The sequence below is a fragment of the Rattus norvegicus genome, chromosome 15 (assembly GCF_036323735.1).
Source record: "Rattus norvegicus strain BN/NHsdMcwi chromosome 15, GRCr8, whole genome shotgun sequence".
Classification (NCBI taxonomy): domain Eukaryota; kingdom Metazoa; phylum Chordata; class Mammalia; order Rodentia; family Muridae; genus Rattus; species Rattus norvegicus.
The window spans coordinates 46,534,568-46,562,235 of NC_086033.1; the positions used below are offsets into that span (position 1 = coordinate 46,534,568).

The 27,668-nt window shown below is 43.6% G+C and overlaps 2 protein-coding genes across 5 annotated transcripts; one reads left to right on the top strand and one right to left on the bottom strand.

Moving 5' to 3' along the window:
* Nucleotides 1–1,289: 1,289 nt before the first annotated feature.
* Nefm (neurofilament medium chain) lies at nt 1,290–6,594 on the bottom strand. Its single transcript, NM_017029.2, is given in 3 exon segments — nt 1,290–3,119; nt 4,538–4,662; nt 5,486–6,594. Coding segments are annotated over 3 exon segments (2,538 nt in total). The 5' UTR covers nt 6,560–6,594; the 3' UTR covers nt 1,290–1,780.
* Nucleotides 6,436–25,158, top strand: LOC134482139 (cilia- and flagella-associated protein 251-like). 4 transcript variants are annotated; one of them, XM_063274884.1, is made up of 7 exons: nt 6,441–6,574; nt 7,284–7,461; nt 17,433–17,499; nt 19,056–19,101; nt 20,755–20,961; nt 21,542–21,656; nt 22,946–25,158. In XM_063274884.1, the coding sequence occupies exons 2-7, from the start codon at nt 7,361–7,363 to the stop codon at nt 23,325–23,327; spliced, it is 918 nt and encodes a 305-aa protein (XP_063130954.1). In that variant the 5' UTR covers nt 6,441–6,574; nt 7,284–7,360; the 3' UTR covers nt 23,328–25,158. The 4 variants fall into 4 exon arrangements, with proteins under 4 accessions (XP_063130955.1, XP_063130954.1, XP_063130956.1 ...); XM_063274885.1 differs by lacking the exon at nt 7,284–7,461 and having other exon boundaries at nt 6,436–6,574; XM_063274886.1 differs by lacking the exons at nt 6,441–6,574; nt 20,755–20,961 and having other exon boundaries at nt 7,128–7,461.
* Nucleotides 25,159–27,668: the final 2,510 nt, after the last annotated feature.

The window sequence follows — 27,668 nt, forward strand, 5'->3', positions numbered from 1 at the left end:
ATCCCTCCAATATACTCATTTTATTTGTAAATTCCACAGAGTCGAGGTTTTGGCTGGTTATACTTAAATAACCCCATTTCATGTTGGGTGTCATGGATATTGCCTCTGGAGAAAAAAATGAGTGTTTTAACATAAACCTTGAGTTGTTTTAAAGAAAAAGTACAAATAAATAATAGGTGATATACAGATTTGGTAAAAACTAAGGTCTGCAGTGGAAGGGAAAGCCCTTGGTCCTGCTAAGACTGAACCTCCAGTGAACGTGATTGTTTGGGGGAGGGCGGTAATGGGGGGAGGATGGGGAGGGGAACACCTGTATAGAAGGGGAGGAGGAGAGGTTAGGGGGATATTGCCCAGGAAACCGGGAAAGGGAATAATAATCGAAATGTAAATAAGAAATACTCAAGTTAATTAAGAAAAAAATTAAAAAAACAAAACAAAACAAAACTAAAGTCTGGCTAATGGCTGGGGAAAGACCACTATGAACCTGCTAGGGACTCTGAGCTTCCTTGGGCACCTTCAGTGTTTCAAATTAGAGTACCTTGAAAAACATTAATGAGAACGTCAAAGGAGGGTATCCTTTGGGCTGGTCTTATTAACAGGAAAAAATAAAGTCTTGGAAAAAATAATATGTTATTAATTTATACATGGATATAAAGGTCTAAGGCAGATGACTTTGGAAAGGAAATCATATAATTTCACCTTGGTCCAGACCAGGGCTTTTCGCCTAAAATTGTTTACCTCCTAAATGAAAAACTCGTTTTTTAAATAAATCCAACAAAAGTCTTTTATTTATTTTTGGTATTATTTCCCCAACTAATAAAAACAAAACTATAAATCCTTTTTAACCAAATTAAGAACCAGTGTTAGAAATGACTGTTAACCAGAGTGGATATTTCTTTACTATTTAAACCCCACACCTTCTAGACACACATGACTTCCCTGGTTGTGTCTCAACTCCTTGGTACTTGCTATGGTTCCATTATTACCTTAAGATTTACTATTCCCCTGGAGATGGACCCATCTACAGATTGAAGACCTCTCTCACCAAATTCCCTTTTATTTACCCATGACATTTTAATTTTTATTTAAGAACTATAGTTTTAAAGTTTCGGGATGAAGCATAGGCTAAGTACATGAAAACGTCTTATGCAATGTTTTCCGATTAGATTCTCTCAGAGGACTGAGATGTCGCAGGTCACCAACAATTCCCAGAGATGATGTGCTCTGGAGGAAGGGAGTTCTCGGCAGCCGGTACTTTGCTGTGAAAAGACACACCACCACACAACTGGTTTATGGTTCCAGTATGACCTTTATTGAGCAAGAACTGCTGTGACATTTAACATCAATCAACATAAGGTTGCGAACTGTGCAGGTCAGCAAGGTTCTCCCATGAACTGAAGTCCATTTTAAATGCACCAGTGAGGTAAACATAAGTATTCATATATAGCTTTCTTAAGGCTAAGAGAGTTCTGTTTCACTTATTATTTTTGGCTCAGTTGGTACTTTGCGTAATACATCTCAAGACATCCCCCCGAGTGCCCCTCTTTCAACAGCTTAGGAAACTGGCAAATTCCCTAGGTACATACATGAACATGCATTTGAATTCCCCCAAGGACTGAGGAGGGGGGCACCCTGAGCTTGCATGCAGTTCCCTCATATTGCACAAAGGAAAATACAATGTCTGGAGCCCTCATGGGAGAACCCATTCTGTTTTGAAGCTGTCAATCACATGCATTTTGAAATTGTTGTATGGCTTAACCTTTTGCAATGGACTCCGATCTTAGTCACCCTGGGTGACTTCCTTGACTATGGCATGTGAAGTGACCTTTTCTACCTTTTTAGTTGACACCAGCTTCTCCTCAAAGGTCTCCTCATGCTCTTCAACCTTTTGAGTGACAGTAACAGATTTGGTGATGTATTTGGTAGCACCATCGCCTCCCTCGCTGGTGATTTTTTCTACCTTCTTGGTCACCACCACTTTGTCATCACTTCTATCCTCCCCTTTCTTTTCCTCCGCAGGGCTCACATCTAAGCCATTAGTGACCACCCCTTTCTCCTCCTCTTGCCCACTGCCCTTCTCCTGAGTTTCCTGCTCCTCCTCCTCTTTTCCTTCCACCTCCCCATTGATAGCTATGTCTTCCTTCTTGGATTCTTGCGGGCTTTTGTCACCCACTTCCTCCTCACTACCCCCCTCCTCCTCTGCCTTCTCCTTCACCTTCTCCTGCTGCTGAGGCTTCTCCTCTTTGGTGTCTTTCTCCAGGCTCACCTTTACCGACTTAGTAATGGTGATCATTTCCTCTACGGCCTTTTCTTTCACTGGGGACTCAGCCTTCTTTTTATCTGGGACATCTTTTGGCTTCTCCTCCTTTTTCTCCACCTTCTCTTCCTTGGGTGATTCCTTGGCTACCTCCTTCTTCTCCTCAACTTTCTCTTCCTCCTTCTGCTCATCCTTTCCGGCTTTGGCTTCTGGTTTTGGCTTTACTTCTTCCACGGGTGATTTTGGCACAGGGGACTTGGCTTTCTCGGGCTTCTCGACCTTGATTTCCTCCTTGATAGCCATTTCCTCGACCTTTCCCTCTGTTTTCTTTTCCTCCTTAGCTTCTGCTTCCTCTCCTTCACCTTCTGCCTCAGTTTCCCCTTCTTCTTCTTGCTCACCTTCATCCTTTTCACTCGAGCCTTCCTTCTCAGATCCTCCCTCTTCTGCCTGGTCTGACTTGACACCTTCATCTTCCTCCTCTTCTTCCTCTTGGCCTTCCTCTTCTTCCTCCTTTTCCCCTTCCTCCTCTTCCTTAGCCTCAGGAGACTTCACGGGAGACTTTTCAACTTCCGGTTCCTCTTCCTTTTCTTCTGCCTCTTCTTTCTCCTCTTTGGCAGAGGCTGCCAATTCCTCTGCAATGACTGTGAGGGCGTCTTCCATTTCTGACTTCTCATCTTCCACTTTAGTCTCCTCAATGATCTCCTCCACAAATTTGTGTTGGACCTTGAGCTTGGGGGCCTCGACTTTGGTCTTCTGAATCTTACTGGATATTGTGACTGAGGGCTGTCGGTGTGTGTACAGAGGCCCAGTGATGCTTCCTGAAAATGTGCTAAATCTGGTCTCTTCACCCTCCAGTAGTTTCCTAAGGAGTGAACCAGAGGATGAGACATCAGTAAAGACTTACTTGGTCTCCTAATCTTCATTACCACAAGCTTAATGTAGTGGGCACTTTTGAACAAATAGAACTACATAAGGAAACATTCTTTCTAGCAGTGAGTACCCGCTGTCATTTCACCGACATGGTTATCATATTCCAAGAGCTCCAGCCAGTCCTCTGCTGCAGTGTCTAGCCACTCCCAGTAGACAGCTAGCCACACCCAGCTAGTAAATCCAGCTCTGCAGCAGTCTTGCAGTCTCGCCACTGGCGTAGGATGAATATGCTAAAACTGTCCCTAGTGGTCAACCCACTTTGTCCCTCAAACTGTGGCCTCCCTCATCATTTTAATTGTGAATTGTCAGCAATTGATTTGTTTGAATTTTTAAAGCAAATAAAATGTTCAATTTAAAAATTAAAACTATTGTGCACAAGTCAGAATGTTGATGAATTTAAATTATAGCTACATACTAATATAGGTGAACAAGTTACAATTCGTTCTACAATTTCAGTGACAGAATGTCTATTTGTCATTTGGTTCCCTTAAAAAGAAAGTGAGTTTGTTCTTGCTCTTAACAGCCTTACAGAAAATGATTGCCTCTTCAAGAACTACATGCTTTGAATCTGGTCAACTGAAGGACAGCATTACTCAGGAGACCTATAACTAGTTTACGGATAAAGAGATCAAATCTGTATTTGCCTATATGTTTAATTGTATATATTTCTATGCATACATGCTTGCATAGGTCTAGATAGGAGGGTATGATACTTTATGTATGTAGGTACACATTTAATAGATTTACATTTATAGCCAGATTAAACGCATGTATATCATCCATAGACTTAAAATAAGTGCACCTATATTCTTATGTGTCTATATCGAGTCTCAGCCAGAGGATGGCAACAGTTAGCTGTAACAGAGAAACTGGAGAAGAATGACCTGGTATTTGTCCTTGGCATTATAAAAGAAAGCCATCAGATGAAATATTAAAAAGTAAAACCCTGTCTGCTTGTCAGACATACAGATGCTTAAAACAAAAATTTAAACCCACTGGTATGCCCCTAGCAACTCAAAAGAACAATTCTTTCATGCACCTTTGGCCTTTTTTCATACAGTATGTATCAGTCTTCTCCCCCCTCCCCCCGCCCCCCGCCCCAGTTCCTTCCTCCTCCTCGATCCTCCCCACAGTCATTCCTTAAAGCTGAATAAAATTGATAAAACTGCATCTTAATACTTAGGATTCGATTTGTAACTGAGCTGGGGAATCAGGCCTCTGAGCCTGTCTCACTTGCCAGCTTTGGCTTAAGGAGGGGCGGGGTGGGGTGGGGGTGGGGTGGGGGAGGCTGTTCACATCAACCTCTGCAGTGCCTACAGTGCCTGCACCAAGTCTGCAGAGATCCTGTACCTATATGCGGCGATCTCGATGTCCAGAGCCATCTTGACGTTAAGGAGATCCTGGTATTCTCGCAAATGACGAGCCATTTCCCACTTTGTTCCCCGAAGCTCATTTTCCAGCTGCTGGATGGTGTCCTGAAAGGTACAGGGAGTCTCTAGAAACTTCCTTCACATGACACTTGCTATCCCGGTCCCTGAACTCGTCTCCCCCTCCCCCCTCCCCCCCTCCAGCTCCACGAACCTCGCAGACATCACGCCTAGCTATCCCTTTTTCTTTTATGGTAGTAGAATTCAAAACAAACCAACAAAAAACAACCAGACAGTTCCCAGGTACAACACGCACAGAGATTGGTAAACCTAGAACTCCCCTCACAGGGAGCACTGAGGATTCTGAGGAAGGTCTCCGGAGGACTTAGCTCCCTACTCCCATCCCCACCCAAACTCTGGACTGAGTTAGCTTTGAGAGCTCCGCCCATCCTGGCTGGAGGCAGGGTGGAGAGTTGGGGTTGGTAGGGGGTGAGGGGTGGGGAGTGGAGGGGGGATGGGAACAAAGGGGGTGGGGGGGTGGGGCGGGGTGGGGGGGTGGGGCGGGGTGGGGCGAGGAAGGAGGCAGGAATACAAGAGATTATTTGTGCTTCTGCATATTAAATGGAATATTTCTCAACCACCAGAACGCGCCTTTTTACTTTTACAGTAGAATCTACCGCGGGACAGTTTTTGAAGATGGGGATTTCAAGTAAGTTGCGGCATGTGGGTGGAGCAACGAGGAGGGGTGGAGCAAGGACTAAGGCTTAGGGCTAACTCGCTTCTGAGACGCTCGTGCGCTCACTGGAATGCCGCCACCAGGGAGCGCGACCAAGAGGGCCTTTGGGCGCGCGCTCGCTCGAGTGTCCTGTCGGGGACGCGCGGCGCTGGCGCTGGCGCTGGCGCAGGCCGGCCGCGCAGCCGCGGTTCCTACCTGGTAGCTGCTGAGGTCGTGGTTGTGGCGCTCCTCGATGTCGCTGAGCTGCCGTTCCAGGGACTCCTTAGTGCCTCGCACCGACTCGAGCTCAATGCTCTTGGACTGCAGCTGGCGCCGGTACTCGGCGATCTCTTCTTTAGCGGAGCGGATGGCCTCCTTGTTCTGCTCGGCCGCCTCGGTGAGCTTGGCGTAGCGGCATTTGAACCACTCTTCGGCCTGGTGCATGTTCTGGTCGGAGTGACACTCGAGCTGGGAGCGGATCTCTTTCAGCGCCGTGGAGATGTCTGTCTTCAGGTAGTCTTTGCGCTCTACGGTGATGTGCGACGCCTGGATCTGGGCCAGCAGGTCGGCCACCTCCTCTTCGTGATTGCTCCGCAGGAAGGCCACCTCATCCTGCAGCGACTGCACCTTCTTGTCCAGCTCCACCTTAACCATCGACGACTCCTCTATGTCTTTGCGCAGCGCCCGGATGGCAGCCTCGGTGTCGTCCCGCAGCCGCGCCTCCTCCTCGAAGCGCTCCTTGAGCCGGTGGATGTCTTCCTCCAAGTGATCAGAGTCCAGCTGCACTTGAGCCTTCTCGTGATTCACCATCTCCAGGGTGGCGCGCAGCTCTCGGATCTCCTGGTCGTAAGCGTCACCCAGCTGGGCGTGCGAGGCCTGCTTCTGCCGCAGCGCGTGGATCTCTGCCTCGATCTCCTTGTTCTGTTGTTCCAAGTAGTGCACTTTCTCGATGTAGCCGGCGAAGCGGTCGTTCAGCCCCTGCAGCTGCTCTTTCTCGTTGGAGCGGGACAGCTTGTAGTCGCCGCCGGAGCCGCCGTTAAGCAGCGAAGAGGACTGGCTGAAGTCGAGGCTGCTCTCGGCCGAGCTGAGCATAGCCGAGCTGTAGGCGAGGCGCGGGGCGAGCGCGCTGCGCTTGTAGGAGGAGGACACGGTGCTGGGCGAGCCGCGGGACCAGGACTGCGAGCGGAAGCCGCTGGACGGGGAACCGCTCACACGACTGAAGCTGGAGCGGGTCTCGGTGACCCGCCGGTAGGCGGACGGGTTGCCCAGCGAGTCCAGCGTGTAGCTCATCTTGGAGGCCTTGGGGTGTGTGGCTGTCACAGCGTTCTGCCGGCCTCGCCGCAGCCCCTTTATAGCGGAGCAGCTGGTCCCGGGCCAGGGCCCCGCCCCGTGGAGGCGGCGGCCGAGGAGGCGGGGACTGCGGGCACGGGGCCGGGGTGGGGGAAAGGGGGAGACAAGCCCTGCGGTGATTCAGCGGCCGTTCCACCCTCCACGTGGGTCCGCGCCTCACTGGACCCCACACTTGGGTTTCGCCGGCCCTATCCTTTCCTAGCATCCCCTTGGGTTCCAGACCAGTTGTCACCCCTTCTCTGCTTTTCACCTGCAGTTTGCAGTTTACAGCTTTGGAGCAAGTGCCCTTTCCCAGCGCCCTTTCTTTGTCTCGCCACTCTTGGCCCTTTGGGCAGCTCTCCTCGGCCAGGAGGCCTTCCTTTGGCTCCCTACCTCTTAGCCTCTTTCTTCCTTACTTTTGGCCTTAGGGTCTGCTATTCTTTATCACACACATCCTCCCCGTCCGCCCCCCCCCTCGACCCCCGCGCCCTTCTCCCTCTACTTTTTTGTTCTTTTTAAAAAGTTCTTCTCACCGGGCATTTCCCTTGAACCCCTTCCCCCTGGTACTTTTTTCTTTGCAGCCTCGTCTTTCACCCCTTAATCCCCCACTCTCTTTTGTCTTCCCCCATTCATCCTTATCTTCGTTGTCCTCCCTCTCCTCCCCCTACTCCTTGTCTTAAAGCAGCAAGAGATGAGCTGAGAGTTATTCAGAAGAAAAAAGGAGAGAGTTTTTGAGGAGTGGCCCGCCTGAAACCTCTGGGAATGGGACAAAGAGGACAGGCTGGGTTAGTCATTTGTGTTAAAAGTGGGAAGTGGCGCTCCAGTCTGCTTAACGGTTGGGGGACATCTGAAGCTTCTAGCAGGTAAGGCGCTGCGACGCCCAAGGACCCGGCAGCACCAAGGACAGCGCCCAGGCGAGCCCTTGGGATTCTGCTGGTTTCACAGCCTTCCAGAGCCCAGAGGAGGGTCACTTCTGGCTCACCTTCCCCAGTGAATACTCTTAAACCTGTTTGTAGTTACTATTTGTAGGAAACAAGCTGGAAAACCCACGCTAATATTTCTCTGCACTGCAGAGTTGGCACAATGAACAGACTGCAGATTTTGAAAGCAACTAAAATTCATTAAACCCAGTTAAGGAAAACAGAGACTCAAAACCCAGTTTGACTTTAGCAACAAATGATGGATGCTAGGAAAGGAGACACAAGGCCTGAAATTTGAAGGTCAACTATCATTGGGAAGGGGAAATCCGAGATGAAAAACCCAGGGAGATAGCATGTATAAGTTTGAAAGTTGCATAGTCATCTTTCTTTCTGGGTACTACTTATGTGTACTGTAACAACTGACAGGGCAACTGAATTAGTTTTAAATTAATTGAAAGGTAACTGGGCAGACTCAGCTCAGGCTTGAATAAACCTCCTCCCCCTTTAAAATGCAGCATATTTCCTTATGTAGATTTTGATGACTGATTTGGAATAGATCGAGCATCCTTTAAGCATGTTTATTTAAACAAACATTCCACAGAGGGTTTCCTTTGGTTGTGTATTTTTAACTGAAAGCGCCCTTCTATTTTGGATTGCAGTTTGGGAAAATTCAGAGTGAAAAAGTTCAGAGTCCTGCTGAGGAAAGTGCAGGATGGAATGCAGTCCTGATTTCCAGGGCTGGGGGTCACAGACTGGAGCGGCTGTTGTTTGTGAAATGCTTGCTGTGGGCCAGAATAAACTGGTGCTTGGAAGCAGAGGCAACAGACTGATGCACCTTCTTTCTTTTGGCTTATATTCTCTAGTCAGTAAGTAGTCACAGACGCCTTCCTTTCCGAGGCTTTGATTTTGTAATTTTATAAGCCCCCAGCCCATACATTTTAAGGTAGAAGTCAATTTTTAAAAGGAAAAGGACTCATTTGAGGAGTTTCTTTTGGTTCTCAGATGTGAATCTGCAGCATTGCAGGCTGCAGGGGTGGAGGGTGAGGGGGCTGGGTATGAGGCTGATCTGATCTGCTGAGTCTTGCTTACTGTTCAGGCAGAGAGAGTCCAGATTCAAGTCACTAAGAGTAATGTTCCACAAAGTGGAGGACTAACTTGCAAATACTGTAAAGCCCAAATGTATTGATTTCCTATGGAAAAGTAAATGAAAAGGAAAACTTGGTGGGCCTGTCAGATGTGGGCTAGCAGGGAGGGACCTCAGCAGGATACCATAAATGCTGATCGTAACTATGCGGCATTTATCCTTGAGCTCTGTGTGACTGCCTGCTCTTACTGAGATGTAGGAAGCTGCCGCAGGATCTTGCTGCACACTAAGTGGGGAGAGCTCCCTGCAGTGATAGCACATGGATAACAAACAGGCTTCAGCTGCGAGCTTTCTGCGAGGCTTTGGCAATGAGAAGACTCTGCAGAGACATTTACAAGGAAACATGTGTTTAATTTCACAAAATCAGCCTGTTTTGCCTGGTGTCTAAACCAGCAAAAATTGTTAAACATCCAACCAGTTGCAGAAAGGAAAGCGCTGCTTGCAAACAAAGTCATGGCCGATTACTTAGGCTAAACCTGGTGCTGATAACATCTTAGTCTCAATGTCACCTGAACTATTGATTAATTTTGGTCTTAAGGGATGATGCAGAGATGTATAAGTTCATTAAGGGGAAAATGTGCTAATGGTTTAAAAATTATGGCTTCAGTCCCATCATAGTTTTCTGCAGTTTTCCCCTTTACACTTTGTCCTTTCATTTCTATATTTGTCCTGAAGGTGACTTGAAGGGTAAACCCACCAGTCTTTTTAAAATTACTATTATTGTTAAAAGGGCAGCTATTCTCTTTCCCTTTTCTCTCCTGAGGTTTTGAAGAAAATTTACTTCCGCAATATTTTTCACAGAGAGAAATAGTTTGCATATCTCCTCTCTTGGTGACATTCTAGCTGTTGCACTGTAACAGACTGGCAACAGAGAAAATGAACAAGAAAGGCATCCGACTTCACTGCACCATGGGGCTGGCATTGAGTTTACTACAGTATGTTTGTGGTTTATTCCAAAGAAGGAAGCTATACATATAATTCAGATGTCAGAGTTTTAATGAAATTATCTCTGAATTGTTGAATAAGATACTGTCTATTTTGAATTGCTTTTCTGGAGAATGGAAGAACTTTTTTTTCTATTTTTAACCCCTTCACTAGGACAAATGTGAATGTTAACTTGAGTTAAGAGGAAAGCACTATAAGGAATTTGACGGTCTGCTGCTGGCCAGTCAAGTCCAGAAAAGCCCAAGGAAGGAGACTTAGGTTTCGAAAAACACTAGAGCTTCACCAGAAGAAAGTCTATAGATAGAATTTAGTACAGATGAATTGGAGGGGCACTGTTACATTTATTTGCAGCATGGTCAAGCTGGTTTTACTGAGAGTCAGGACAGCTATTGATTGAAATGGAAATACAATATTTGCACAAAAGATTCATTTATTGGGTCAAAAATGAAGATGTATATTATATATGGATGATATTTTCTCCTTTTTTACTTCCTTACTTTTTCTTTTAAGATTTTATACACACACACACACACACACACACACACACACACACACACACACACACGGATGGAGAGGGGCAGCAAGAAGCTCTAGAAAGAAGGAAGGAGAGAGGGAGGAAGGGAGAAAGGGAGGAAGAAAGGCAGGGAGGGAGGGAACACACTGCCCAGTGGGTAGGTTGCATCTGCCTATGATAAGATCCTAGCAGCCTGCTGTGGTGCGAGTCCCATGGTGTTGCCTGGGATCTACTTCTAGAGCCTATAATGAATAATTATTTATGGATTTTCCTTTGGTAGTTATTAAAAGGGTGGTTGATGTAAGAGGCCCAGAACAGAGTGTGCTGGAGAGGAAGATATGAATTGAAAAGAAAACAAGACCACTTACTCATTTCTGCTTGAGTCTCAGATGTCAAAGTTTACAAACAGCCCAGGCTTGTTGATTTGTTTCATATGTTGGAAGGAATGAGAAAATATCCCCAGGAGAGAAAGATTTTTTTATCAGAGCAATTGGGTCATATGTGTATGTTGCTATTGTTTTTTTGAATTAAAGCAAATCCGTCTGGTGCAGCATCTCCTTTCTGGCATTAAGTCCCCTTCAGTATGCTTACTTCTCTTACCAAATATTGTATACATTGAATATTATATTATATTATATTTCTGCCAGTTGCTGCCATTATAAAGGTAGCTTGAAGTCTTCTTAAATCTTAAAATATTCCGTCTTTATGTATGTGTATTTAATCAGCTTGAACACTTTCTCTGTGGAAATTTCATGTTTTCTGGGCTAAGATTTGCTCCTCGCTTACACCAACTTGCTGCTTTTCCTTTTTGCTGTGTAATGCTAGCACTCTGCTGCTGTGAATCAATTCCAGAAAAGCCAGAAGAAGGAGACTTAGGTTTTAAAAATACACTAGAGCTTCTCCAGGAGAAAGTCTATAGTTAGAGCTTAGTACAAATAAATTGGAGAGGTATTGCTATAATTTGAAGCATGTTATTGATGCTCAAACTGGTCTTACTGAGTCAGGACAGATCTTGATGAGGTGCACCTAAACTCTTAAAGCTGCAGTGCCTCTGACTTTACCCCACTGCAGCCTTGTAACATTGAGTCTTAGTTCAAGCTTACTGTGGCCTGACTTAGAGAAATACGTTTCTCTTACTGGAGATGTTTCATTAGAATGAACTTTATAACCATAACATTTTTAATCTATGGTTTGGAGATTAAATTTCTGAACTAACTACAGGGATATATAAATGCAAACCTCTCACCTAATAATTGTCACCATTTAAAACCTGAGTTATTTTCCTTAGTCTTGACCATTCTGAAAAGCTGGGTTCTCTCACAAATCATCTCCCTCATGATGGCTCCCCAGGTCTTTCTTGGATCATATATTTTAAAAACATCATATATTTTAAAATATTTCATTAGTTTATTGGGTATAAAATAGAAGTTTACAATATAAAAATTTACAAAATGCAGTAGTTTTAAACAAATTTAAATATAGATTGCAGTGTCTGATTATGTAATATTATGCATATTTGCAAAATAAACGGAAAACACAGTGCTGAGTGCCATGGAACCTGGTTTTGAGCCTTGTGTTTAACCTGGACTTTCCAGTGTACACAAAAAGATTATTAGAGTTTCTATAGATCAAAAATGACTAAACAGAGCAAGTGTGGCTGCCCCTGACTGTAATCCTAGCATTTGAGTGGTAGAGGGAGGGGGATTAGGAGTTCAAGGATACTGCTACTATGTTGAGTTCGGGATATCCTGGGCTAATTGAGTCCTTGCCTACAAAAGCAAACACAATCAATCAACAACTCTCAACAAGAACAACTGGAGCTGTTCATCAGGAAACTCTGACTGAGTTTGATATTAGTTTCCTATCTGCCTCTCATTTCTAGAGGTAAACACCATCATGAAGTTGAAGGCTGTGTGGGGTGTGATCTGTGATGTGGGGGTGAGACCAAGTGGATTTTTGATGTGTGATCTGGCACCTTGCAGCCTGTCTGAGTAATGCTGGTGCACTATATTCCTTTCTATTTAATGGGACCCAACCCCAACAATACCACTGTCCAGCTTTTACATACAAATAAAACTTTATGTTTAAGAAGTAAGATGAAACTAATCAGACCTGGTAGCATACGCCTACAATCCCAGCTACTCAGGATGCTGAGACAGAAGGACCATGATTTCCAGAACAGCTTGCTTTAAAAGGAAAAGGCAAAAGAAGTGCGGAGTTACAGCAGTGATAGCTGCTTACTCTATCTCTCTAACACAAGTGAAGTCCCAGGTTCAGGCTCCACTATGGCAGTGAGAAACCAAGCCCAGTCAGATCAGCACCAGCCTCACTTGGCGTTAGCACTGGGGCAGAGCACAAGTGATCAAGTGATTCCTCTCTCTCTCTCTCTCTCTCTCTCTCTCTCTCTCTCTCTCTCTCTCTCTCTCTCTCCTTTTTAACAGTTGATCAAATTGACCAAAGGATTTGCTCAAGGCCATGCATCTACCAAGTGGTGGTGCTGGAACCAGATCTTCTGATGGCATTGTTAACATTACAAAACTTCCTCAGTAGACAGCCAAACCCTGCCTCAAACTGGAACTCTCCACACAAATGTGAATGTTGCAGAGAGGCAGATCGTGGTTACTATAATTACCAATCATTTACGTGTGTTCAGTGTGCTAAACATTTTGCCACAACTTCCCTGAATTGACTTATTTAGTCAACACAACTTCCTCAGATGAACTTCTCATCTCTGTTTTGTAGGAAAAGCAACGAAGACACAGAGCAGTTAAGTACACACAAAGCTGCAAGAAGGTCACTGTTTCCAACTTTAAAAGTCATCTCTCATTTTAAGTATCCCTCATTAGTGCCTAATTGTCACGCCATGTTAAAAAACACTCAGGCAATGTTATGCATACATATTCTCCTCCCTTCTGCAATTAATATAGAAGTACTTTATTTTCTTAGATGAGCATTTTTGTTTCATTTGGGACTTTATTAAAGACATCAAAATACGTTTTGAGTCACTTGTCTTTTTTATTGTGTTTTCACCTAAATTAATTTCAATTACTTTTGTGTGATTTGAAGGCCATCTAATAAACTCACTCTGGTACATGCTCTGTGTGTAAAACTCCTCTTTGTCATAGCATTAACTTATTCACATCTACATGTACTTTGGGTTTTTATAAGATTTCCATTCATTTCACACAAAATTTATCTAGTTAACTTATTTATTACTCCCTTATCTGCACTTGAATTATAAAGAAAGTCTTTTAATCTTATCTTTACAGTCCTTCTTTCTTCCTTCTCTCTCTCCCTCCCTCCTTACCTCCCTTCTTTCCTCCCCTCCCTTCCTTCCTTCCTTCCTTCCTTCCTTCCTTCCTTCCTTCCTTCCCTCCTTCCTCCCTCCCTCCCTTCCGTCCTTCCTGGACATTTTTCCTTCCTTCTCTCCCTTTTCACTCCATCCCCTTTCTTTCTCTCCTTTATGGATCTCATGCTCTTAAACTGCCTCTCCTTTGAGAGACCCTTAACATTCATTTATATTTTGGCCACAGAAATAGCTTGGCCCACTAGTCTTACTGGTAAAGGTTTGCAATGGGATATCTGGCAAGGAAGAAGCTTTTAAAAATCTCTTGAAATAGTGAAAAGACAGCCATGAATAATTTTAAGTGAATCTCTTGATCATCTATTTTATGTATTAAAATCACTAAATTGTGATTGCATTTATATATGTTGCTTAGAGACAAGTCAGTCTTAATCCACTTTTTTTTAAATTTATGGGATAAAGTACTCTGACTCACTCATTTCCATCCACATAAATCTGCTTCTAGTTATCCATTATCAGGGTCAAGGAAGAGAATAATTTTTCATTTTTTTTTTGAGCAAGAGTTGACCTTGAAAAGAGACATCTACCCTGTATTAGTTATGGCACTGATCAGTTCCTGGATTTCTATTACATAAAATTATTAGAGACTCAATGCCTAATGATAAGAATGCTTCCTTAGCCATCCGTAGTGACTCACTAATAATAATTGGCTGTTTTTTTTCTGACTCCTAATGGTATGCACACATCCCTGTCCACCTGCCATGTCCAATATATTTTGAGAAGTCAACTTCTATGAGTGAGGTACTTATCTTCCCAAGGTGTGCTTATGGTTTGATGAGGCCACTAGGTGTGTACAGAGTCACTATATTGCAGCAGAGGGAGTCATTGATTTAGGGTTTGTCAGTCTCAGGTGCTTCCCATGATGCTTTTAGAAAACTGTCCCTCTCCAGAACCTCCCCATTATTTCTCTAGCTATGAGGTCATCTTTCAGTCTCTGGAGCTTATGATTGGCTTTCTCCTTGGGCTTTCCTACTGCTGGTTATTTCCCTAATCTTTTTTTTTCTTTTTTTCTTTTTTTGTTTTCTTTTCTTTATTAACTTGAGTATTTCTCATTTACATTTCGATTGTTATTCCCTTTCCCTGGGCCAACGTCCCCCTAGCCCCCCTCCCCTTCTTTATGGGTGTTCCCCTTCCCATCCTCCCCCCATTACCACCCTGCCCCCAACAATCACACTCACTGGGGCTTCAGTCTTAGCAGGACCAAGTGCTTCCCCTTCCACTGGTGATCTTACTAGGCTGTTCATTGCTACCTATGAGGTCGGAGCCCAGGGTCAGTCCATGTATAGTCTTTGGGTAGTGGCTTAGTCCCTGGAAGCTCTGGTTGCTTGTCATTGTTGTTCATATGGGGTCTCGAGCCCCTTCAAGCTCTTCCAATCCTTTCTCTGATTCCTTCAACGGGGGTCCTGTTCTCAGTTCAGTGGTTTGCTGCTGGCATTTGCCTCTGTATTTGCTGTATTCTAGCTGTGTCTCTCAGGAGAGATCTACATCTGGTAACTGTCAGTCTGCACTTCTTTGCTTCATCCATCTTGTCTAATTGGGTGGCTGTATATGTATGGACCACATGTGGGGCAGGCTCTGAATAGGTGTTTCTTCTGCCTCTGTTTTAATCTTTGCCTCCCTATTCCCTCCCAAGGGTATTCTTGTACCCCTTTTAAAGAAGGAGTGAAGCATTCACATTTTTCTCATCCTTCTTGAGTTTCATGTGTTCTGTGCATCAAGGGTAATTCAAGCATTTGGGCTAATATCCACTTATCAATGAGTGCATACCATGTGTGCACTCATTTTTCTGTGATTGGGTTACCTCACTCAGGATGATATTTTCCAGTTCCCTTCATTTGCCTATGAATTTCATAAAGTCATTATTTTTGATAGCTGAGTAATATTCCATTGTGTAGATGTACCACATTTTCTGTATCCATTCCTCTGTTGAAGGGCATCTGGGTTCTTTCCAGTTTCTGGCTATTATAAATAAGGCTGCTATGAACATAATGGAGCATGTGTCTTTGTTATATGTTGGAGTATCTTTTGGGTTTATGCCCAAGAGAAGTATAACTGGGTCCTCAGGTAGTTCAATGTCCAATTTTCTGAGGAACCTCCAGACTGATTTTCAGAATGGTTGTACCAGTCTGCAATCCCACCAACAATGGAGGAGTGTTCCTCTTTCTCCACATCTTCGCCAGCATTTGCTGTCACCTGAGTTTTTGATCTTAGCCATTCTCACTCTTGTGAGGTGAAATCTCAGGGTTGTTTTGATTTGCATTTCCCTTATGATTAAAGATGTTGAACATTTCTTTAGGTGTTTCTCAGCCATTCAGCATTCCTCAGCTGTGAATTCTTTGTTTAGCTCTGAACTTATGCTCTAAGATCAAGAATCGACAAATGGTATTTCATAAAGCTGCAAAGGTTCTGTAAGGCAAAGACACTGTGGTTAGGACAAAATGGCAACCAACAGATTGGGAAAAGATCTTTACCAATCCTACAACAGATAGAGGGCTTATATCCAAAATATACAAAGAACTCAAGAAGTTAGATTGCAGGGAGACAAATAACCCTATTAAAACATGGAGTCCAGAGCATTTCCCTAATCTTAATGCACGGCTGCCTACCTAACCATGCCATTCTAGATGGTAGACATTAAGTCAGTTGTGTGTGTGTGCATGCGCATGTGCACATGTGCGTGTGTGTGCATATTTGTATGTTTGTGAATGCCACGTTGTTCTGCCAAGAGTGATTACCAAATGAGTATCTGTGTGGATGAGTACATGAAAACCTACCTCCTCTTCCCCCAAATTACACCAGCAACATGTGGGCGTTGAGAAGCCCTTTGAGAGGCAGAATCCTGGCTCTGGTGAAGAGAAGAAGGAAAATCCAGCAGTGACAATACAACAACTGCAGGGGCTACTGTCTCCAGAGTATCTAAAGAGGAACAAAAAGTGTCCTAAGGAGACAGGGTAGGCAATTTAGACAGCTGAATTGCCTCTGCTGACAAGCATGAGATTACTTTGGGAAGGGGGAAAGGACTTGTGAATCATGAAGTAGGCAGAAAGGGCAGCAATGCCAAGCATGGTGTGCTTGAGGAATCCTGAGAGCTTAGCACGGGGCAGAAGCATCCAGTGGTAGGTGGTGAGGAGAGCAAAGGCAGAAAATCTAGGTTGACATTTACCACAGGCTGCAGGGGGTTTGCAGAGAGGCCACAGAGGGCTCTTTTGTCATGAAACCATTGTACCTAGAACTGGCCAGGGCCAAAGTATTTAATTAATTAGAAGACTGACCTGATTGTGCTGAATTAGAAAAATCACCTTGGCAGAATAGTTTGGAGGATGGAAAGGACTGAAAGTAATCAATTTGGAAGCTCTTCCAATAACCCAGATGAGATTTAAAGATGTGGATTTGGGAAGTGGATGAGGAGGAGCTGGCTATGGAGAAGAATATACAAATGTAGCAAACAGTGAAACAGCAGTATAATGCTTGCCTGCCTTCCTGCAGATGCTGTAACAAATTGCCACAGACTCGGAGTCTTACAGGAATACACAAAGGTTTTATCTTCAGGTCTTGGGGGTGGAAATCTGGAATCACTCACTACCTGTGAGTTAAAGCCACTGTGTTGATAGGAGAACCACTGTGCCCCTTATGGGGATTCTAGATTGAATCCATGTTTTCCCTTCTGTATGTTCTGAATCCATCTGTGAAGAGGCCCAGATCACGAACTCCTGTTTTTTTCCAAAGGTAGAGACATGGTAACCTCTCTCCTTACTGACCTTTGCCCTGCTACTTAGACTTCCTCTCATAAGACCTTTGTGACTACAGTGGACCTCCAGCATTACCTCTGACAACCTACCCATCTTAGGCTCCGAATTGACCTTCTAGAGATGATCTGGTATAATGCATGCCCAGTGCAAGCAACAGAAATGTATCTAATCTTATTTTAATATTTTTTCTTTTGGCAGCTTGGGAGGCTCAATGTCTGCGGACAGGTATGGGCTTGGTCAATGTCTTCAGAGGTCTCCTAGACAGGTAGATGCCATTTTATCCCTGTCTCTCCATTGTTATTACTTTCTGTGGGTCTGTGTCACCATTTTCTGATCTGATGAGGATACTAATGAGAATACCAATCATTGGATTTGGGGGAGATCTATTGAAATCATTTTAATTTATTACACTCTTTTAGTCTCTTCTCCAGATATTGTTTTATTCTGAGGTGCTGTGTGGCTAGGGCTTCAACATGAGAATTTTGAGAGCACTCAAGACTGATTCATTCTCTCATTCATATTCTCTCTCTCTCTCTCTCTCTCTCTCTCTCTCTCTCTCTCCCTCCCTCCCTCCCTCCCTCCCTCTCTCCCTCCTTCCCTCTCTTCCTCCTTTCCTCCCTCCTTCCTTCCTTCCTTTCTTCCTTCCTTTCTTTCTTTCTTCCTTTCTTCCTTTCTTCTTCTTTTTTTCTTCTCCAAGACAAAGTCTCACCATGTAGCCCTGGCCGTCCTGGAATTCACAGAGATTCACCTGCCCCTGCCTCGAAAGTGCTAGGATTAAAGGTGTGTGCCACTATGCCTGGATGTTTTCTTAATCATATCTGCAAGAGAACACCTTTGCCATGAGAGTGAATGTTCACAAGGATGAGGTAGAAGATATCAAGAGCATATGATTTAGAGTAGGAAAATCGGGAGGACAAAAAAATGTAAAGATATGGAGGTAGAGGCTGGAGATATGGCTCAGCAGTTAAGAGTGTGTACTGCTCTTGCAGAGAACGTGAGTTCCCACATCCAAACTGGGCAGATGGAGCTCCAGGTCATTTGACGCCCTCTTGTGGCCTCTTTAGGCAACTGCAAGCATATGTTCATATCGCAACACAGACATACATGCATAAGCATAGCTACAAAAATAAAAGTAAACCTTAAAAAAACCTCAAAGTTGGGCAACTTTCACTCTGTAGCACAATGTGCCTATGCTACACAGAAGGGAACTTCATTATATTCGGTTTAAACTGAGTTTATATTCCTAGATGGGTAATGGACTCCTTGATGCTATTTTTCTTGTAACTTTTTTTAAGTTAACCACCCAAACCTTCTTTTCTTCATTTGTAAATCAACAATGATAAAGGTGTCTGATTTCACAATGTGACTCTCTAAAGCACTTGGTGTATTAAACCACATTCAGTAAACCCTAGAGAGTCATATGACCAGTCATCCTAGAGAATCACATGACCAGTCATCTCATTTCTACCCGGGCTGGTGGAACTCTGGGTAGATGCTATGCAAACCCAAAGAGAAACACCTGGTTCTTCCATGGAAAGGTGTAAAGAGAGGCAAGAATTTTGCCAGAGTGAAAGGGGCATAGATGGATGTGTTTCAGCTCACAGGGTGAGCAGTAAGAGTGCTATAGACAATACAGATCCGTTCAGCCAGTGCTGCTGTGTGCTCAGTTTCAGCAGGTCCTCTAGTGACAGCATTTTGCCATATGCCTGAGTATGGGAGTGTGTTTATTCACTTCCAGTACGTAACATGGAAGAGAAGGTTCCCATGTCACAGGTAACCCTTGTTTCTGATTTCCATTTCTGCTCCTTTCCGCTATTCTAGGTTCATTCTCATTGTTCTTGGAACTGGAAGCTTGCATTGACTTATGGTGAGCAGCACATGCAACCTGGTGAAACTCTTATTTATCTCTAACCTTAGGCATAGCACGACATAGCTACCTGTACTATCTCTGGTAGAACACAAAGCCAAAATGCTACCAAAAATAGATTTGGGAGATGAAGCCTCTTGTGGGGTGAGGGAGGAAATCTTTATCTACAAAATCTGTCTGCCTGGGTTCAAATCTGAACTTCACTGATTTCTAGTTCTTCACCCCTGTGAACCTGGTCATAACTGTTCAAACAGTTTCTTTGTCTGGTCCATGAAAAGAGTCCCAATCTAAGTGTACTCTGAGATGTCTTGGAATTGTGCTAAATAAATGGTGGCAACAAGTAGAATTGTCCATTTTCCTTTAACTAGACTCAACAACATCACAAGTAATCACTGAGCTCCTGTGGTATGCTGGCAACATATTCTAAACAAAGTCCTTCATATTCCTAACAATAGATGAAATGCTTCACTGTTCATTCTTAAGACCATAGAGAAAAATGATGCTGAAATCCTCCCACTAAGGATTTTTAGGTATTGAGAATGACTCCCTTCTCAGCTCTAGAGTTCCCCCCCCACCACCACACGCACGTGTTACCCATAATCTGCGAACCCTTTTATCATAACTCAGAGCCCTAATTTTTTCGTTAGGATAGCATTTGGTGTATTATCCATTTGAGTGGTTAGACTTATGGCCTTCTGCATCTTACATTTTTACGTATCAATAGGTGAGAAGCAGAGGGAAATTATAAGTATATTTATGCAAAAATAATGTGGGGGTGTAAGCAGTTGCGCCTTGAGCATGCTTGTTATTAAAATATCTGACAGACAGCTTGCTGTTTTCTTAGCTGACTGCTAAGCCTCCAGAAAAGACTTAGACTCCTTCCCAACACCGTTCTTCTCAAACAATAATTGCCACAATGCTCAGACACTTCCTTTGCTCATGAGAACATTTAAAAATAATTTATAATCAGAGAAAATACTGCAACATGCAAATCTGAATGCAAATCACCTCATTTTTAATTACATTATGGGTGTAAATTACCCTTAAGTGCCAAACATGTCTACCCTGGTTTCCAGAACTCTGTTTTGCAATTATATCTTCCTGTGTGTCTTGCAATCTGACAGCAGCAACAAATGTGTAATAGCAATAATTATAAAGCCAGGCTATGGTGCGCAGCTTAATTTAACATCTAGGATCTGTATTTGAAGTGTAAAATCCAACCTTGTCAACCTTGCATCAACACCCAAAGTGTGTGTGTGTGTGTGTGTGTGTGTGTGTGTGTGTGTGTGTGTGTTCATAACAGCAGGGATAGGACATGATGAAATTATTGAATATAAAGACTGAGACTTTGGGAATCAGTGATCAAGAAAGCATTAGCATGTCTAGTGACCTTAGACCGCCCTTGACTTTAGGTTGTTCATGGCAGTAAGAGGTAACACCTAATCTGTCTAAATGGGATGAGTTCTTCAGCATGAGCACGAGGAGGGATACATGAAGTGAGAAAGCTAAACCTAGGTGGCATGATACTCTGGTACATACATGACTGACCGGCACAGTGACCGGCTAAGAGAATAAGGATAGGTCCTCCTCCCTGTGCTGATCCTGAGCTTTCAGTGAATTGATTTACTTTATGTTGTCATTTTGGGGTTCTAGAGTTCTCCAGTTTCTTTGCTGTACCACAAGACAATGACCTTACCTGCAGACTTAGAACTGGGTTTCAGCCAAATCCATTTTGCAACTCCAGAAAGAGGGGAAAATACTCAGTGTCTTTTCAAGGCCAACCTCGGGTGAGACACATGTGGTTTGTGTTCATCTACTGGAGACAGGAGCAAAGTCACATAAATCAATCCAGGGATGCTGGTAGGTACAGTCTCTGGTCATTCAGGATGGGCTCAGTAACTCTATTACTGTAGAAGGAGAAAAGAATAGATTTTTGGGGGACATATAAGTCTCCATTTTTGGAAGGTGTGACTTTCAATATACCTCCACAGTAAAATATTAACTATAGGAGAGTCCTCAGTGACCTAGCAGGGTACACAGCCTGCCTCGTTACCTTAATAGTGACTCAAGGGAGACACAGTAGAGATGTTAATCTAGCTGAATAAGAGCATTCACAATGGCAAAGCTGAGGTTGGAAATATATCATCTTGGCTAGGGTGTGGCAGGAAGAGAGAGAGAGAGAGAGAGAGAGAGAGAGAGAGAGAGAGAGAGAGAGAGAGAGAGGTCAGTGCTCCTAAACACATCAGAATTAAAAATAAAAATCAGTTGGGAAGGAAATGACAGAGCAAAAGGACAGGATGGACAAAATTCTAAAACTATGGGATTTTTTTTTCTGGACTGCTTTCTCTGTTGCCCGCTTTCTAGCTAAAATTTGTCTTTTGGGCCTGAGCTCAGCTTCTCCCTCCTGAAGATGACATTTACCCCCACTCCTCTCCTTTAGGTTCCCCCAACATTGCCATGGCAGCATGCTGTTCAGGGAGTCTCCTGGCCACCACTTTTCACTTTATACATTGGATGTATCTTGCCCCTGCAGCAGGACTTCCGGATCCTGAAAGGTAGGGACTTCTTGCTGCTGGTTCACTTTTCTGTCTTCACTCTCTGGAGGAGAGTGTCGGATGGAACTGTCTCACTTCTGTTTCTGCAGGACAGTGCTGTCTGTTTTATAAATAAAACACCTGCCTTGTAATTAGACAAGGTGAAGTACACGGCAGCAGGGAAAGTGTCAGAGACACGAATCTGAGATTCAAGGAAAGAGAAAGGAGCAGGGTTGACCCACGTTGGCGACAGTTCTCTTGAGGATAGCTTTTGGCCTCTTGATTTTTCTCTCAGGACACTTGTTTGAGGACTTTTAATCCTTGTGTCCCAGAGAATAGGTCAAACAGAAGCAAAGAGCAAGGTTGAAGGAGTCAGGAATGTGGTTTTTAAAGAGAGAGTGTTGTGCTAACGATCATGGTCATGGCGGCCATGGGGCTCTTGGTTTCTCTCCACTGTCTCCTCTTCTTCATCTTTGTCAATTCTATTTTACGTGGAAGGAAAGACAGGGAGTCCACATGACTCAGGACTTCACATGCACAGTCAACAGCCCATGGACACTTGTGATTAGACAGTACATGCTAAGAGGACGGCATAAGTGAGAGTCTATTTTACTAGCAGTCTTTTCCAATCAGTATGGAGAAAAATTGATTTTTGGCTTTCTGCTTCCCGAAGGAAAACCCTTACGTTGAGGTGCTGTGTAAATTGCAACCTGGGCGTGACATACACACTTACTGATTATATTGATTGACCTTTTGATTTTTCTTGCTTGCTGAAGTTCAGTTAAAATCCTACATTGAATCTGCTCTGTTTTGATTGGCACAGTGAAAGGCAGGAGAATGTCCTTTGAGACTGCTGATCATTGTTGGGGATACTCATGAGGAGCTTGAACCTCTGGTTTTAGAGGCCAAGAAGGAACCTCTACCTTGCAAACTTATGTTTTCCACCGCAGAGGCAAGGGCAGTTATAATGGGGTCAAACTACACATGGCCCAGGAAACCAGAGGGCAGCATATGTATCTTAGGTTATTTTTTCTTGGCAATCCAGTTATTTTAGAAACATATGTGTGGGTTCTTGTTAGACAGCTGGTAAAAATAGCAAGTGACACATGCCAATTTTTTTAAATTAAGCATTTATATCATATTTTATACTTCCAAAGCACTCAGATTTGCTTGTCAGGGATGCTGCTTTGTGAGGTGTATTTATGAAGGTATTTTAACTTTATCTTGGGAGAAGGAGGTGGTGGGGAATTAGCTCTCGGGTATCAGGGAGGGAGGACTGGAAGCTAACCCTAGGTCCTGACTCTTGTCAGCACTTGTTTGCTGCTGTTTCTACAAATAGAAGAGAATGACAACATCCACAGAAGGGTTAAGGTTTTTGAGAAATTAACCGAATCCAGGAACAACTATGAAGAAGAAGAAGAAGAAGAAGAAGAAGAAGAAGAAGAAGAAGAAGAAGAAGAAGAAGGAGAAGGAGAAGGAGAAGGAGAAGGAGAAGGAGAAGGAGAAGGAGAAGGAGAAGGAGAAGGAGGAGGAGGAGGAGGAGGAGGAGGAGGAGGAGGAGAAGAAGAAGAAGAAGAAGAAGAAGAAGAAGAAGAAGAAGAAGAAGAAGAAGAAGAAGAAGAAGAAGGAGAAGAAGAAGAAGAAGAAGAAGAAGGAGAAGAAGCAGCAGCAGCGGCGGCTCATTTGCTTTAGAAACAAACAAACGCACTTTCCCCTCAAGCCTGACTACCTGAGTTCAATCTCTGGAAACCATAACAAACCAGATGTGGTAGCTCACAGGTGTAACTCTGCAACTGCTGTGGTGCGATGGAAGATAAGACAATTGCCTGGAAGCTCCCACATCAACTAGGCTGGAGTAGACAGATGCTGCCTGAGAAGGCAGAAGGAGAGAATTAACCCAGAAAATTGTGTTCTAAAATCTCCATGTCTACCATGGAATGGGTGCACACATACATGTATGCACGCACGCTCATATGCAAATGAACAAATACCAAGTCAATTTAATAAAAAAAATTTTTAAAATCTCTTAAAGAAAGTCTATATTTGTTTTAAAATAAAGCATATTAAATGGGGGATAAGAGGCTTCTCAAATGCAGGTGTCCTGGGGGAGATAGATAAATATAGGAAGAGTTGTACAAAACTGTATTCATCAACATTCTGCCGTGGAGCAGGTAGGACCTGAGAGGACCCATCCTCCATGATGGTCTTTAGTTAATTGTTGCTGGGGGGGTGGGGTGGGGCATGTCCTGGACCCTCTTAGTGGTGTAACACGGGTCATGCCGTACACAAGTCAAGTCAACTTAGAAATCCTGTGATCAGGGATGCTGATGTCTTTCTCCCTGAAACCTAGTGGAATATTCAGGAACAGTTCTGAACTCTTGTTTCTTTCAAGCTTACCATCATAGTCCCTTGACCAGAACGTTTCTTCCTTTAAGCCCCTGCATTTAGAAATTACCATATTTTAGAATAAGCTCTCATCTTCACAGTTTAAAAAAATTCCCCACTTTTTCTAGTGTCTCAGACCACTTACATCATTGAAATAGCGGAAAAACATATCCCCAGACTTTGACTATTGGTAATTTGTATCATACCATTGGTCAAGGCTTTTCCAAATTACTGTTGTCAATTTCACCTGTGTAGTCTTTTACTTTTAATTTTCTTTCTAAAAATGTTTTTATTAGAGCGGGAGAGATGTCTCAGCAGTTAAGAGTGCTAGTTGCTTCCACACCCCTGGCCCTCAGGACCAGAGTTTGGTTCTTAGCACCATAAGCCTCTGTAGGCACTGGACATGCATGTGACACACAGATACACATGTAAGCAAAACTCATACAATAAAAGTAAAATACAAATTAAAAATGTTTTTCATTAGCACAGATTAAACCATACTGAGTTTTATTGTATTTTCACACATCTCTATAGTGTATTTTAATCCTATTCACCATGTTACCCTGTGGACTCTCACTGGTCCTCTTCCTCTAGTTCATCCCTCTCCACTCTCATGACTCTCTTTTTATTCCCCTCTTCTTTTTCCTCCTCTTTTTCCTCCTCCTTCTCCTCCTCCTCTTGTGATCTGTAGAATGAGTTTGCAGGGGCATGAACACTGTACCAGTGGCTACACCACTAAGAGTGTCCAGGATACACCCCACCCCCACCCCCAGCAACAATTAACTAAAGACCATCATGGAGGATGGGTCCTTTAAGGTCCTACCTCCCCTATGTTGATGAATACAGTCTTATACAAGTATTCGCAGGCTCTGTGCTGTCCTCATTGTTTCTTATTTAGTAAACTTTATGCTTTCAATCAGCAAATTGGTTGCAATTGATTTCCCACAGTGGTTATAATTCTGGGTTAGGAGCTGAAAGGTTTTCCTATAGGCCTCAGGCTGTAGAGTTCAGAATGTGTCTAACACGGACTAGAATGCTGTCAGACAAGTTTCTGAGGATGTCACATTACAAAATGAATTAACTATGGAGTCTTCTTATAGCTCAAAGCAGTGCTCACCCCTTTTCTCTCTCTCGATTCTGGCAGATGCTGTAGTCACCACTGGAAAATTGGAAGCGAGGTCAAGTCTGGAGAAACAGTGCTGGAAAAAGACTCCAGCCTTGGTGTCGAGCTCTGTGGCTGGGAGCAACCATTAGCATGGGCAACAGTGTTTAGGACACTGTCTATACATTCAATGTAACCTTACTGTCTTATTGCTGTGATAAAATGTCCTGAGAAGGGCAATCTAAGGCAGAAAGGGATGATGTGAGCTCACAGTTTAAAGGGCACATGGTCTTCATGGTGGATAAATCACATTAACAGGAGCTTAGAGTCCGCGTCACATTGCAGCTTCAGACAGGAAGCTGAGAAGGAAGAATTTTGTGGCTCAGCTCAGGGTCTCCTTTTATTTGTCCAGCAGTTAAGATAGGTCTTTCTGTCTTACATAACCTTTCTGACCTAATCTAGATAATCCCCTGCAGGACAGTCAGAGTCTTGTCAGCTTGGTGGTTCTAGGACCCATCAAGTGAACAAGAACTATCAACTGTCACGCTTCCAAATGGAAACATGAGGCTGTTGTGCTTCTTATTTTGAGTTAGAAGGCCAAGGTTGTAAGACGTGAGTCTTCATTTTTAAATCCAGGGGCTGGAAGAAGAGCACATGTTCTTTGCAGCATACATCTGCCTGCTTGAGATGCTATCCCCATTTTTTGTCAGGATTCTGAAGTTTTATGAAAGAAAGAGAAGATAGTTTTTGTTTTGCTGGTATCTTTCCTTATTCCTTTAAGTTCTCTTATCTGGACCAAATGAAGTGACTGGAAGAGCTCCGATGCGTGCATGCATGAGCATGTGTGTGTGAATGTGTGTGTGCATGTGTGTGTGCATGTGTGTGTGTATGTATGTGCATGTGTGTGTGAATGTGTGCATTCGTGTGAAAGTGTGTGAGTGTGTGGTGTGTGTGTGTGTGTGTGTGTGTGTGTGTGTGTATGTGTGTGTTGGAAAGGCAGATGCAGAAGTTTTACAAGGCTACCTTATTGACCATTTGGGGGTGAATATCCATATTTTTCATCAACAAGGCCATGTCTTTTTTTCTTTCCATTGCTCCCATGTTGCTGCTGGGATCACCAGCTAGTGCAATAGGATCCTGTAATTCACAAAGCCACAAACCTACTTGCCAATGTCATTCTGAAGATCTGGTGTACAGCCTTTCAGAGGCTGCATCTTGTCCTCTAGGATTATGACATTGATATGAAGATCTCTGAGCTGGAAGAACTCTGGGGAACCCTCAGAGCACAGAAACCTTAATAACAGCCAGATCTGAACAAACCCCAAATGGCTGCATAGATTATATACTTGTCTCTCCTTTGCAAGGTGACCTGGGGTTTAAAGAGTTGAGTGAGAAGTGAACGTACTAATGAAGGTAAAACATACACTGACAACCAGCAAAGGCAGACCATAAGCAGCACATTTTGGTGTGCGATCTCTCATTTTGATCTCTAACTCTTTTTTCCAAGCCCCAAACCTTCTATTAGCTTAAAACAACAACTTAAAAATGTTAATTTGTAAAAGCAATTTTGATTTTCTATCTTCAATTGCTTAGTCCACCCCTAGGATGCTCTGTGGATCATAATTAGTACTCAGATACCTGCAATGAAACTCCTCCTCTTTCCCATCAATCTTCTTTGCTTTGTTAATGTTATTGCCCTCTCCCCAGCCACCTTTACATGAGCATTATTCTGCATTGTTGCTGTTGGTTCCTTGTGGAATGCTGTCAGACAAAAGTGTTAGTCCACAAAGAAGTCATGGTTAGCCTGATCTTAACTGTTTGCTACTCTGTAGATTTTTGGCACCGATTGTGTGTGTGTGTGTGTGTGTGTGTGTGTGTGCGCGCGCGCGATCTGCTAATAAAGAACATCTGGTTTCAGTTTCTACACTAGACAATGGAGCAGTTAATTGATTTAAGAAAATCGAGTTCACCTAGAAAACCATCTGTTTGGGAACAAAATTCCTCTGATTCCAGGCATGGGGTTTTGTTGGTTCTACACCATTTTTTCCGTGGTCTCTAAGTTGCAACTTGCAGTGTGGGATGCATAATGTTCAGTGAGGGATGGGAGAGGAGCGCAGTGGCAATCAGGTGCATGTGTACATACTTGTGACTGCAGTCTGTGAACCAACTCACTCTTTTGTTTAATCCTGGGGAGTGGAGTGAAGTTAAAGATCCAGTTTTCTCAGTTTTTGTGGTGGTTTGAACAAGAATGTCCCCCATAGGCTCATGAATTTGAACATTTGGTCTCCAGTTGGTGATTCTGTCTGTGGAGGTCTTAGAGGTGTGGTTATATTGGAGGACATGTGTCACCAGGGATAGACTCTTGAGTTTTTAAAGCCTTGCACCATTCCTAGGACCCGTCCCCGACCCCCTGCTTCTTGCTTGTGATTTGAGACATGAGCTCTCATTTTTCTGCTCCATCTGTTTTCCTGCTTGTTGTAGCAGACTCTTACCCTGGGACCACAAACCCAAATAAACTCTTTCTTCTTTAAGTTGCCTTGGTCATG